The following is a 14032-nucleotide window of genomic DNA, read 5'->3' on the forward strand; positions in this document are numbered from 1 at the left end:
TTCAGCTCCGGCCTCCAGGAGCAATTCCATGCCTTTGCGCACCGCCTCATACTCTGCAAGGTTATTAGTACAGGTGGCCGGTAACCTAATTGAGAAAGAGTAGGCTGCCCCCCGAGGCGATACCAGCAAGATGCCGATTCCACAACCATCTCCACAGACGGATCCATCGAAATACATGGCCCAGGCTCGTACGGCAAGTGCTGCTATGTTGGTATTAACCCTCTCAGCAATGAGATCTGCCAGTGCTTGCCCTTTAACTGCTTTCGCGGGTTGATACCGGATGTCGAATTCTGATAATGCAAACATCCATTTGCCTAATCGGCCTTTCAACACAGGAGCCGATAGCATGTGCTTTATAACATCCGATTTGCAGATGATGACTATCTCAGCCGACAGCAGGATGTGACGAAGCTTGGTGCATGTAAAAAACAAACAAAGGCAAAGCTTTTCCATGTCAGAGTACCTTGTTTCGGCGTCCAACATCCTTCTGCTGAGATAAAATACCACCCGTTCCTTGCCGTCGTATAACTGCACTACCACCGAAGCGATAGAGGTGTCACCGACTGACAAGTATATGTAAAACGGCCTGTCCTGTTGCGGTGGCACCAACACAGGTGGTCTCGACAAATAGTCTTTGATTTCTTCGAATGCCCGTTGTTGTTCTGCCCCCCAGCGGAACTCTTCATTGGTTTTGATCTTCACCAGTTCCATAAAGGGTTCAATCCGCCCAGATAAGTTAGAGATAAACCTCCTGACAAAGTTAATTTTGCCAATAAGTTGTTGGAGCTCTTTCTTGTTAGTGGGCGGCACCATAGTACGCACGGCCTCTTGACTTTTTAGGCCGATCTCTATCCCTCTTTCATGAACCAGGAAACCCAAGAACTGCCCAGCTGTTACACCAAAAGTGCATTTTTTCGGGTTCATCCTGAGCCCGAATTTTCTGGTTCGTTCTAAAACTTGCCGTAGATCATCTAGGTGCCCTTCGACCGATGCTGACTTGACCACGACATCATCGATGTATATTTCTACTAGATTGCCGATTAGGTCATGGAAGATGTGGTTCATGGCACGCTGATACGTTGCTCCGGCATTTTTCAATCCGAAGGTCATAACCACGTATTCAAACAGTCCCACCGCTCCGGGTACTCTGAACGCCGTTTTGTGTATATCTTCAGGAGCCATGAAAATCTGATTGTATCCAGCATTACCATCCATAAAGCTCAAAATCTTGTGGCCGGCAGCCGCATTGATTAATATTTCTGCGACAGGCATCGGATATTCATCCTTCGGAGTGGCCCTATTAAGATCTCTGAAATCCACGCAAACCCGCCATCGGCCATCTTTCTTTTGTACGGGTACGACACTTGAAATCCACTCAGCATACCTGCAAGCCCTGATGAATCCGGCTTCTATCATTTTCTCTATTTCTTTTTTAACTTCGACCAAGACATCGGCTTTCATCTGACGCATCCGCTGTTGGAACGGTCGAAATCCACTTTTGAGAGGGAGCCGATGCTCCACTATGCTCCTGTCGAGCCCAGGCATCTCTGTATAATCCCAGGCGAAACAATCGGCATATTCCTTTAATAGAGCTATCATCGGCTCTCGTAATGACGGATGCAATTTCTTACTAATGAACGTTGGCCGCGGCTTATCCCCGGGACCAATATCGATCTCTTCAAGTTCATCAGCCGATGTGAAGCCATATCCTAGTTTCCCGTCCTCTGTTAAATCAATGCTGCAAATAGGAAAAGAAGATAACAAAACGATCTCCAGCCGATCGGTGGTATCGGCCGATTTACATATTTCAAAATTCTCCAAGTGTTTAAGAAAAGAATCGGGCCGGCTGTCAAAGCCGGCTATCTCATAACAGCTACGTAAAGCACTTATCACCAAAAATTCATTTTTTGGGGGCCGATTGCGTGAATCGGCCTTAATGGGAACATTATTGTGACTTCCTTCATGTAACCTTTCTACTCCGTAAGGCCAGTGGATAAGACCAGCCTCACTCCGTTTTTTGTAGCCTCGATGCGGTCGCACCCTTCTAAGCTTATCCCTGAAATCGGCTCTTGGTCCTCTGCATCCCAGATGCTCATGGCAGCATGCGAAATCTCGATTGAGTCATCTGCCTGGACTACCTCCACTTCGTCTCCATCCCACTGGATCAAGCATTGGTGCATCGTTGAGGGGATACAACAGTTGGTGTGAATCCAGTCCCTGCCGAGTAGGACATTATAGGTGCTCTTGCTGCTAACGACGAAGAAGGAAGTCGGGACGGTCTTACTCCCGATGGTGAGATCTACACTGAGGACACCCTGAGCTTCTGAAGTCTGCCCATTAAAGTCACTCAACGTGACGTTAGTCTTGATCAGATCCCCGGCAGATCGCCCCAATCGGCGCAGAACTGAATATGGCATAATGTTGACCGCCGCTCCCGTATCCACTAGCATTTTATTAATGGGCTGACCATTGATATACCCTTTGAGATATAATGCCTTCAAGTGCTTGTAATTCTTGGCTTGCGGCTTCTCGAATATCACCGGCCGTGGTCCCAGATCAAGCTGGGCTACGGATGGCTCCTCGTAGGCCTGAGCATGGAATTCTGCAGGAAGTACAAAAACCATGTGTGTATCAGCCGATACCTTTTTATCGGCTTTCGTCGGCTTGGGATGCCATTCTTTCCTCGACACGTGCGGCTTCTTTTCCTGCTCATGATGAACTTGTTCTGCCAGATCCGATCGCGCTTTTCTCAACGTCTCGATGTACTTGGCCTCGGCTTCTTCCAAGCTCCGTAGCCTCTGAACCCGACGCTTTTGTGAACGATTTAGCCCATCCGGGCACCAGCGTGGGCGATGATACCTATCCTCCTCTCCATCTTCTCTTCGTGGTGACCGAACCCGCTCCTGCTGAGTTGGCGCAGGTCCTAATCGCCCGAAAACCGATTCCCTTGCCTCTGTCTTCATATGTGCACACTCTGGGCAGTCCTTAACAGTAGGCAATCGGCTCATACCGGAATCCCAACAATACCTGAAGAATGGGCAGTACCAATGACCACGAGCATCCTCGTGCTTCTTCAAACGCTTCCCGGTGCGATGCTCATATTCTTCGTCTTCAGATTCCCGCCGGAGGCGCTGCTGGTACTGATACTCGTATTTCCTGAGAAGATCAGAAGAAGTTGGACGTTGATTCCTTACGTACCTTACCCGCTCTTCTGAGACATATTCCTTTTTCACTTTTTGGGGCCGATTGCTAGAACCAGCCTTCATATTTTTGGCTTGATGTCGCGATGCTATCCCTGCCATGTTGATGCCGAGCGCGAAGTCCAACTGCCGCCTTGCAGACCGGTCATTTTGTTCTACCATATTTACACCAGGAAAAGGCTGAGTGTCTACCTTCATGGCGGTCTTCCCCAAGACCAATCGGCCCTGTTCAATAGCCGATTGTATTTGCCGACGGAGTTCCTTGCAGTCGTTCGTGCCGTGGGTAAAGGAATCATGCCATTTACAATATGTTCTTCCTTTTAACTCCTGTGCCGTGGGAAGCTTATGCCCTTCCGGAAACTTCAACTGTTTTTCTTTCAGCAACAAGTCGAAAATTTGTTCGACCTTACTCACATCAAAGTCAAACCCTTTTGCCGGACCAGTTTGTTTCAGCCACTTACAAGGGACGGGATTTGCACCACGAGCCCACTCAGCAACCGATACCTCTAGTTCCTCCTCGGAGTCATCGGCTTCTTCCGTGTCAGCTGCCGCCACCTGACGTTTAAACCTGTCTTGGCATAACTCAGGATGACGCTGCTCATAAGTCGATAGTTTCTGGACCAGATGTGCCAAAGAGGTGAATTCCAGTTGAAAAGCCAGATCCCTGATCGGCTTTAACAATCCCACTGATGCTAGTTCGACAGCTTCTTTTTCTGAGATCCTTGTCGAATAACACCTATTCTTCATCTCCCTGAAGCGTCGGATGAATTCTGCCACGGTTTCCCCATGCTTCTGCCGAAGTTGTGCCAGATCGGCAATTCCTGCCTCCGCGGCTTCTGTGTGATACTGAATATGAAATTGTTCTTCCAGCTGCTTCCAGGTACGGATGGAGTCGGGACCCAACGAGGTATACCATCCAAAAGCCGGTCCCGTAAGCGATTGCGAGAAGAACCTTACTCGCAGCGGATCTGATACAGAAATCATGCCCAATTGTGCTAAGTATCGGCTCACATGCTCGATAGAGCTAGATCCTTCTGCCCCACTGAATTTAGTGAACTCGGGGAGCCGATACTTGGGTGGTAATGGGATTAAGTCATAGTTTCCTGGATACGGCTTAGTGTAGCCGATCGCTCTCCTTTTTGGTAATATGCCGAACTGATCCCTTAGAATATTGCTGATTTGCTCCGCTGTCTGTAACCCAGGGGCCGAGTGCGTACTGTCATGACTCGGCCCGGTAGCGTAAGTTGCTAGCCACGCTTGTTTTTCCGCGTCGGCTCCAGAAACCCCTCCAACTATCCTCTGTTCAGGATGTACCGGATTATTACTGTCCGGTATATACATACACACATAACCATGTGGGATCTCCTTAGGCGGCTCGCTGAAAAACTGGTGATCCGTGGGGTCACCACCCTCTTTATAAACTACATAAGCTGGAGCACCATGTGATTCTGCAGCTGCAAGTGTATACGGTAGTGGTGGTCTGGTTTGGAACGGCAGTTCTCCTCTATGACTTCCCAAGGCAGGTCCAGTTGGGGAATGTTGATGCTTCATAATCTCCTGGACCACACGCAGAGCCACACGCTCAAAAGCATTAACCAAACTTTCCGAATGTCGGTGCAATGAATGAGCCACCGCATAATTCACTTCCTGTCGCAGCGCTCTAGTACGATCTTCAGACGGAGTAGATAAATCCACCCCATCAAGAGCACCTTCAGGTGAAAATCCCTTCCACCTGACACCATGGTTGCGAGTCCTTTCGAAAGAGCCGATGAGATCGGCTTCAAACTGAGTCTTGATTTCATCATACTTCTGCTTATGTTCAGCAGAGAGTTCCTCGTAAGTGATCGGATCGTCCCTTGACATCCTGCCGACCACTGCTGACAGAGCCGACGAGGATGACGGAGTCGATGAAGATTGTGCAAACGCCGATGACGAAGTCGATGAAGATGGTCCCACTGGGCGTGCCAGAATGTGTTGTCAATCGAAACCCACCGGCGAGCAGCGACAGGCAACACGAGGAGCCGGGAGGCTTCCGGGACGGCTGGCGGGCCCCGGTCCCTCGGTCAACGGCCCAGCGATCTGGCGCACACCCTGGCTTGGGGTTGCTAGGCGTGCCACCTGATCCTGTACCTGATCAGAAAGGTGTGATTCGTGAAATTCCTGTGAGCACAGACACTTGTAAAGGTTAGTCCGAGCCGTGATCGGCTCATCACTCCTCCCCGGTATCGGCTATAAAGAGCCGATTGCATCATTACCGGATCGGATCTTTGGGTCAAACGACATTTATATATAATAATAAGATAAAACTTGCTTTAAAGATATTAATCTAATCCAATCCACGACAGCTAAGCCCTCACTACACAACCGGAACATCCTACACGTGATTGAGCCTAACGAATACGCAAAGCATCATAACAAACAACCCGAACAGAGACCCTAAGAACAACTAAAGAGCCGATTCTTAAAGAAATCTCTATGCAGACTAAGATCCGATACTAACGTACTGCCGGAGCTTTCAACTCGTTTGCAAGGCCTAATCATGCACATATTGAGCTAAATCCCTAACGAGCAGGAACCGACTATAACAGATTAGATCTATTAACATAAACAAAGCAAGATGCGATCATTGCACCTATGATCAGGTACGATGATCGCGGAGCACGCAAGAACAATGAAACAGAGCAAGATCATGATACAAAAATAACATTACTCTATACGCACTACGATAACTAATGCTACCCGCCATCTACAAGGCTTCAGAACGAGCAACATATAAAGCAACAAATAAGAGCAATGCGCCCCCGATCACGCGAAGCGTGATCAGGGGGCAACATGGCACTTACCCGATGAAGAACCCTGGAACAGGGGAGGCGATGCGCCGTGAGTTGTTGATGAATGAATCTCTCTTTCTTGTTTATTCATGGTACATATTTATAGTCCGTAGACTTGCTCTCCTTAACTAACCCTAATTAAACACGACACAAATCCTAACTGCCTAAACCTGAGTTTACACGGCCTTGTGGGCCCCAAACGCCCGTACGGAACCCGATCTGCAAGCTTATCATAACCGTTTCTCAAGCCCATCTTGCTCCACGGCCCACTTTTAGCCTGTCCAGAATATGGCGATAACAGCTAGATAAAGGGGTGAACGAACACGGAAAGCACACAAGGGTTTAGAGTGGTTCAGGCCGCCGGAGCGTAAAACTCTACGTCCACTGTGTGCTGTATTGCTTGTGAGAACTTAAAGCTTCCGAGGGCTTGCGAGCTTGGGAGTCTCTAAATCCTTTTTTTACCTCGTGTTCTAACGAGCGCGCTTTCCCTTTTATAGGGTCAAGGGGAGCGCGTACACTGAGCGGGGCTCCGACAGGTGGATCCGGCGACATATTAGATAACGTACACATTGGACCCTTTATAGCACAGATTCGGAAATCTTCCTCTTCGGCTCCTCCCTGTAGTCCTCGATCGGGAAGCTGGTGTGCATATCTTCTACCAGGGTATGGTCATGTACCGTTTCACCGGCACAGTGCCTGCTATCAGTGACATGCACAGTGGAAGACGTGCTGTCACTGTTGGGTCCTTTCCCACTTACGGGCGAAGGGGCCGTGTTGACCTGCTGTGCTATAGCTTCCGCGCACACTGTAGCAGCGCACGCTGCAGCCCTCCTGCAGCAGATCATAATTACCCTTTGCTCACGCGCACGGCGCTGTGATGTGACCACACGCCGCCCGCCTTCGTACACGGTGTGGTGATGGGACGCGCCGCCTCGGTAACTGGCGGGCTTACCATGGTGTCAGCATACCTACCCGACGTGTCAATGGACAGCCCACGCCCTAACCCGGGCACGCGCACCCCACCTACCGGCATTTAATGCGGTAGTTGGGCTAGCGTCTCGTAGAAGGCTGGCTGCCACCAGACACGTGGCAGAGCTGGCTTAGCAGCCGATTTCTCAGGGGCACGTGGCGACACCGGACCTCCTCCCCGGAGGGAAGGGAGGTCCGGGCCCCTGAAGCCGACCCAGGTGCACAGGCCCCCTGAGGGTCCAGCTTCCACACGTGGCGGCTCCGGACCACCCCGCGGGGGTTCGGGCCCGTGGTGGCCGTTCCTGAGCACCTTGTCCATGTGGGCACATGGAGGCGCCGGATCTGTTAGAGCACGGGGCGAGGTCCGGAGACTGCGACCCCAGTTGTCAGGCCCGGGCCGTATGCCCTGTCATCCAAAGGCATAGGTCGAGGTTATGGCTACCCTCGCACCCTTCGGGCTGGACACCCTAGCAGGAGGTACCCCTGTCCGTATGTATCGACATCGACTAACCTAAATAGGAACCCTGAGTTCAATAAATGTATTATTTAGCTTTCTCATCAAGAATTTCATGCCAAATAATCTTTCAACTTAGTGATTTAGTGTCTACCGGTATGGGCCATATTGGCAATTGGCTAAATTTTATAGCATAGTTTATGCTTTACAATAACGTTAATCGAGAAGAAGATTACTAGGGTAAGTAACAAGTTTCTGGGTGCCAGAACATCTCCAGTAGATTATTCATCAGCATCTCGAATACTAAAAAACTGCTCTTTTGACAATTGATCATGCTTCAGCAGATTACCAATCTAACCTTCATTACCAAACATCTTTTGATAATCACTAAAATAAATCTTCTTCTCACATAAATGAAAGGAATTCATCCATATACTTTATCCACCGGTACTTGGATATTAGTAGTCTATCATAGCAAGTAATACAAAAAACGCAACAGTTGTTGCTGGTTATGGAAAGATAGAGTTTTTTTTAACAAAGTATGAGTAATCTGGTAGAGATGCTTTTATATAAGCATTTTGGGAATGTATTTGTGCTAGCACTAACTCTTGCCACCACGAATAATTAAATTATATGTTATAAGGTTGTCTGCAACAATGCAGTCGAAATCGTCAGCTTATATGGAGCCATGAAGGTAAGAGACAATAATAAAAGAGAAAAACTCCTCCTTGTGCCCTTCTGTTTCTGCCGCTCCGGCAAATGCGCTCTCTGATGACTTCGATAAAGTGTCATGCACTAGCGTAGAAATAAGAGCTAGTACAACAAGATTCACATCTTTTCCTCCTCGACCTCATCCTAGGTCAATGATATCGTCGTTGGTTGGAGGATACCTAAGTGCCGTCACGAGTGGTAAGTATACGTGTCTATTTTAGTCCTAGCCTGTATTGTGATCACATTCCCACGTTAGCCACCTAGCCAGTATGGATGGATCATCAATCCAGGTGTACAGGGATGAGTCTCCTCTCTGTAGTTGTTACAGAGAGACTCTGTCCCTAACAGGTGTGTCTGATGGTCAACCGGCCTACCAGCTAGCAGAATTTCTATTCATCGCGCAGGCTGCTGCCCCCGCTGTGCTGTCACAGAAGCATTTTGACGTGCACCCGCTTTTGTTTTGTTTCGTTTCCATCGGAGGCCAATTAAACTTTATGACCCATATTAAGCAGGACGCCCCTCGCCTTCCTCTTTTAATTTTTCCACCGGCAGTTAGTCTAGAACAACTTTAAATGATCCAAACATTCTGAAATGCACTCAGAACTATTTTAAAAGGTTAAAACTTGTTTGAATGTTTTGGGACAATTTGAAATGTTCGAAATATTCTGAAATGATTGAAGAACTTTTTAAAGAGGCCAGAACTTCTTTTTAATCTTTTGGAACAATTTTAAATGTTCGAAATATTCTGAAATGGGTGAACAACTTTTTGGAATATTAGTTGGAAGTTGGAAACGCCCCCGTGCTAAAAAAATCCAGCGCTGCTCACGAATCATTAACGGGTCCACAAGTTCCGCGGACACCGCACTTTCAAAATAGCCCACAAGTTATTTTAGAAATTCTAGGATAAATTAATAAGAATATAAAATGATCATATTTGCCTCTATTTATTACTATATTTGGCACTAATTGATTCTTATACGCACATGTACTTTCTAAATAGAGTAATTCTAAATAGAGTAAGATGACTTGTTTTTTGGATAATTTTTGAATCTAGAATGATTTATTTTTTTAGACAGTGGAAGTACTTGCATGCACAAGTTCGGATGAGTCTCCGCCGTGTGGATGGCGTTCTGCACTAGCGACTGCTTCACAGTTCATAGCATAATATCACTTGGCAAAAGGTTCCTCATGTCAGTACATAACAAGTTTTATCCAAACATATAAGAAACTGACAAGACACGCATGGCATTTTGAAATCAAAGAAAGATTTATATCCAACCAAAATAAACAACTCTGTCAATTAAGTGAACAACAACTAAGTACATGTGTCAAGAATCATCTCATCAGAAGCTAATTAAAGACAAACGCGCACGGGCGGCACGGTCGATTTGGAAGCGCTTCTTCAGTCTCATCAGAGCAACATGGACGACATCAGCACGAGCGCAGCGAGCACGGAGGCCACGCCGCCGGCGACGCCCCGGGCGGAGCTAATAGCCGCCGCGCCGCCGACGTCGATCTCGACGATGAAGCGGCACGTCCCCGCCGTGGGGTCGACGGAGGTGGTGGTGGCGAGGCCCTTGAAGTCGCAGGCGCGGGCGTCCTGGTCCATGGTCTGGTAGTAGCTGTTGAAGGCGTAGGAGACGTTGCCCTTGGCGTCGAGGCCGCCGCAGGAGGTCCTGTACCCGAGCGCCGTGCAGTCGGCGAGCCCGCACGCGTAGCTGACGCTGTCGCCGACCTTCTGGTCGGCGAGGTCCGCCGACGGCTTGAGCACGCACCACCTCTTCTCCAGGTACCTGACGCCCCTCGCCGGCTTGAGCGTCGAGCCGTTGCCGCCGGCGAGGCTGAGCGCGTACTTGGGCGTGCCGTCGTAGTTGAAGATGCCCCAGTGGCGCTCGAAGTTGCCCGGCTGGATGCTCTTGCGGTCCTCGTCGATGAGGCTGAAGAGGTAGGCGTCCACGGGGCCCGGCCGCAGCGGCGTGCCCTGGCCGGAGGCGATGTGGGTGAGGAACCCCTGGTTGAACCGCCGAGCGTAGTCCAGGTTCGCGCTCGCGTCGCCGTCCGTCGGCCACCCGACCTCGCCGACCACGACCGACACGTTGCCGAACCCGTTCCGGCGGAGCGCCGCCACCAGCGTGTCGTGGTTGGCGTCGAAGGTGTTCTGGTACGTCACGCCGCCGTCGACCACCGGCGACGAGGAGCCCTGGAAGAAGGCGTAGTCGAGCGGGAAGTTGGGGTCCGCGTACAGGCTGATGAACGGGTACACGTTGGCCACGAACGGCGCGCCGGTGGACGCCAGGAACTGCACGATGGTGAGCATCAGGCCGTGGATGTCGGCGCGGAAGTCGCCGTCGGACGGCTTCCCCGTGGGCGACTGGTACACGTCGGCGTTCAGCGGCACCGTCACCTTCACCTTGTCGGCCAGGCCGGCCTTCACCAGCGCCGCCTGGATGTTCTGCATCGCCGGGAACGTCGTCTTCAGGTACGTCCCGTTGAACGTCTCCAGGAACGGCTCGTTACCCACGGCCACGTACCTGCTCGCCCGTCCGCCCGTCAGGGAAACAAAAAAAGTTAGTGATTAGAATCTTAAATTTTTGATGAATTTTCATTACAACTGCTTGCATCGATTTCCCTACTACTACATTAGCAACGACTTTCATTGCAATAAACAAACAAAATGAGGTTCAAAATCGCCACTTGGGGCATCAAAAATTCAGAGCAAAATTTTAGAGGATGAAATGAAACTTCATTGTGATTTTACCGTTCCTCTACATCGACGATGTTCACCATAGAACAAAAGTGATCGCTAAACGAAAATAATCTTATAGGTGGATGCATGATGTGAGAGGATCAGACATCAGAGTAGTCGAGGACCACTGGCATACGGTTAGATGTATGCATCATACAGGGAAGCTTGCATGCCTGAATATGGTGGCACACACTGAAAGTCTCATGACACTGCCTGCAGGCAGGAATTGGCCTAAGGAAACTTTGATGTTGAACTGAGAGGATTTGTGGCATGGTCCCATGTTTATGGGACCTTCACATTTAATCGCTGCTCTCATAAGCATCGCGACGCATTTGAATTGGACAGCGATGAAGTAGGAAACCCTCAAAGCAGTGTGACTGGGACCTTGACACTACCATAACATATTTTTTCAGTGAAGCCAAGGAACTCACCAAGGTGTTTTCGCCGAATCACCTCAGAATTCTTACGACACGGCTAAACATGTAACGGCCGTTTAGAATTCAGGGATTCCATGGAAAACAAATAAATAACCCCCATGTAATTCTAGAAAAAAATTCCAATGTTCCAAACGGGCATCAAGATGCAAGACAAATGTCACTAAGGAAGCTTGGCCTTGGAGAGAGGGAACATATTCATATGCCTGGCCACACACTGGATTCATGGCGACGTGACAGGCACATGATCATTCTGGATGGACGGGCGATATGACCAGGAACCACAGTCTAGAAAGATTGGGAGAGCCTGGTGATGCTAAACGTGTCAGAAGCTCTCAAGCTCAAGAGTGCATGACTCTGCCTTTTCCTTTCTTCTAGTCAGTGCCAATGGTACCCATGTCCCAATCAAGGAGACGTCACCAATGGCAAGCCCACAGCAAGTGGCAGCACCAACGCTGGAGATTTCGCGGAGGTCTGGGTGGCTCCCAAAGCTGTGTTGTGTGAGCAGGAGCACTGGGCAAAAGGCTGGAAATGAAAGGCACCCCATCCATGGCTTTTGGTGTTGCCATGGGGATTGGGAAGTGAATGGCTGGGGGTAGAACTTCAGCTTGCTTGCACCAGTGGGCTTCCCCTAAAGAGAAGGGAACCTTGACCCAGCTTTAGTTTGCTGCCAGCTACAAACAATCCAGAAAAACTATTGGCAATCTACCAGGACTTTCATCATCTTTTTTTTCTTGGACACAATCATGATGTGCAAGATAGTACATTTGACCCCTGTTTTGTCTAATTGTTTGTATTAAAATATGAAAGTTCGACTTTTTTTTTGTTTGCGAAAGTAATTTCGGTAACAAAGGTAAAACATCGTTTTCAATGGCAAGCCTGAGTTATTTGCAGTTCATCCTTTGTGATCAATCAAAGCTTTTAAAGTTAAGGGCCCGCGAACGAGAGGTGGTGGAAACATGCTATGGAACAAAGCAGACGGTGTCGGCTGACCTGATGTCGACGCCGTCGCGGACGTGGCCGGAGACGTTCTTGGCGACCCAGTCCTCGGCGGCCTTGCCGCCGCCGGCGAGGTCGGCGAGCATGTCGTTGGGGATGCCGACCATGACCTGGATGCCCGAGCCCCTGAGCGCGCCGAGGATGGCGTCCTCGGCGTCGAACAGCTTCACCTTGTCGAAGCCGTTGTCCCGCAGCAGCCGCACCACCGTGCTCGCCGGCAGCGGGTGGCTCAGCTGCGTGCCCCAGTTCACGCCGATAGCCTGCGACCGCCGGAGGCCCGCGCCGCACAGCACCGCCACTGACAGCAGCGCCACCGCCGCGGCGCGCACGGCCGCCGCCATGGACGGCGATCAAGAACTGCTGCGCCGCCGGGTCGGGTGATCAGGAGGAACTGAACCGGAGCAGGCCGGGAAGTAGAAGATTTCGCTGGGGAGATGACAGATTGACTGGTGTGAAGCTGGATTGATCAGAGGAAACTATGTGGGATTCGAAGATGTTTTGGTGTCAAGAATCAATCAAAGAGTGGCCAAGAATTCGCAGCTCGAAGAATTCAAGGAGTAATAAGGCTCTGAAAAAGGCAGGCGAGCGAGAGAACAGAGCAAGCTTTTCAATGAAGGAACTCCTGAATCTGGCTGGACTCTGAAGAAAAAAGGAAATCTCTTTTGCAGGACGATCGAACAAGACCCCAGGTGCTCGGAATCAAACCGAGTTCAGGATCGGCGACCGGGGACACACGGTTCTTCCCGGAGCAGGGTGTTTGCAGGAGCAGGGGCAAGCAAAAGGGTCAGACTTTGAGAGAGCGAGGCTGCTACCGGTCCCAAGAACAGCGAGCATCTGTCACGGCCGGGGCATTAATAGGTCCCCGGGTAGGGTTCGGTGCAAGCAAGAACCCCGGAAAGAGGAACCACGGCAGCTAAACAAATCGGGGACGAGGAGGACGAACAGGGTGTGTCTGATCTGATGCCCTACTAGGTGATAGGGCTTAGGGAGGGTGTGCGTGGTGGAAGGAAGGAGGTCGCAGGCGGAAGCAACGGCCGACAGGTCAGCAGGTGGAAGAGGAAGGGGAGAGCGAAACCCGGAGGAGAACGAGGGAGGAGGGGAGGACCTTCCGTTGCCCGTGCAGGAAAAAAAAAACAACCGAAAAGGAGTGTGGTGGTGGTCACCGAACCCAAAGGTGTATCGACGGCGTTGTGAATTGTGATGAGAGGGGAAGAAGGCATCGATCGTCGCCTTGGGAAGAGGATTGGCAAGGGCATGGAGGTGAAAGAAGAAAGGGTGCAGGTGGCAGACTTATCGCGTCATCCTTTATCATGTGCAGTTTCTGTTTCTGTTTCTGAACTTTTTGGTGTGAATATGAACGTGTAGGAAGTTTGTAGCTGTTTTTCTTGTGAAAAGAAAACACCGCCTTACGGCTGATTCCGCAAGATTATTTGCTTTGGTAAATGCAAAAGTAAGATCGATCATGATGGTGATCGGAGATTCAGAATGATGGAGGAGAGGTGGACGATCCTTTTGAAGTGTTTATCAGTAGGTGATGGGAGAAAAGGAGCATCTGTCAAGAACGAATGGACGGCGAGCATGAAAGCCATGGCTGGATACGGCTCTGTGGGTCTTCAGCCTTACTTTTATCGTATCCTCCAAACTAAAATGGGAAAAAGTGAAAAGGAGAGTGGAGTATATTATGCAAT

The 14032-nt window shown here is 49.9% G+C and overlaps 1 protein-coding gene across 1 annotated transcript; it reads right to left on the reverse strand.

Moving 5' to 3' along the window:
- Nucleotides 1–9322: 9322 nt before the first annotated feature.
- Nucleotides 9323–13699, reverse strand: LOC112897926 (glucan endo-1,3-beta-glucosidase 6-like). The gene is made up of 2 exons (XM_025966329.1): nt 12339–13699; nt 9323–10696 (listed from the first exon to the last, which is right to left on the reverse strand). The coding sequence occupies exons 1-2, from the start codon at nt 12683–12685 to the stop codon at nt 9577–9579; spliced, it is 1467 nt and encodes a 488-aa protein (XP_025822114.1). The 5' UTR covers nt 12686–13699; the 3' UTR covers nt 9323–9576.
- Between the last annotated feature and the right edge of the window lie 333 nt (nt 13700–14032).

Source organism: Panicum hallii, chromosome 6 (genome assembly GCF_002211085.1).
Source record: "Panicum hallii strain FIL2 chromosome 6, PHallii_v3.1, whole genome shotgun sequence".
Taxonomy (NCBI): Eukaryota; Viridiplantae; Streptophyta; class Magnoliopsida; order Poales; family Poaceae; genus Panicum; species Panicum hallii.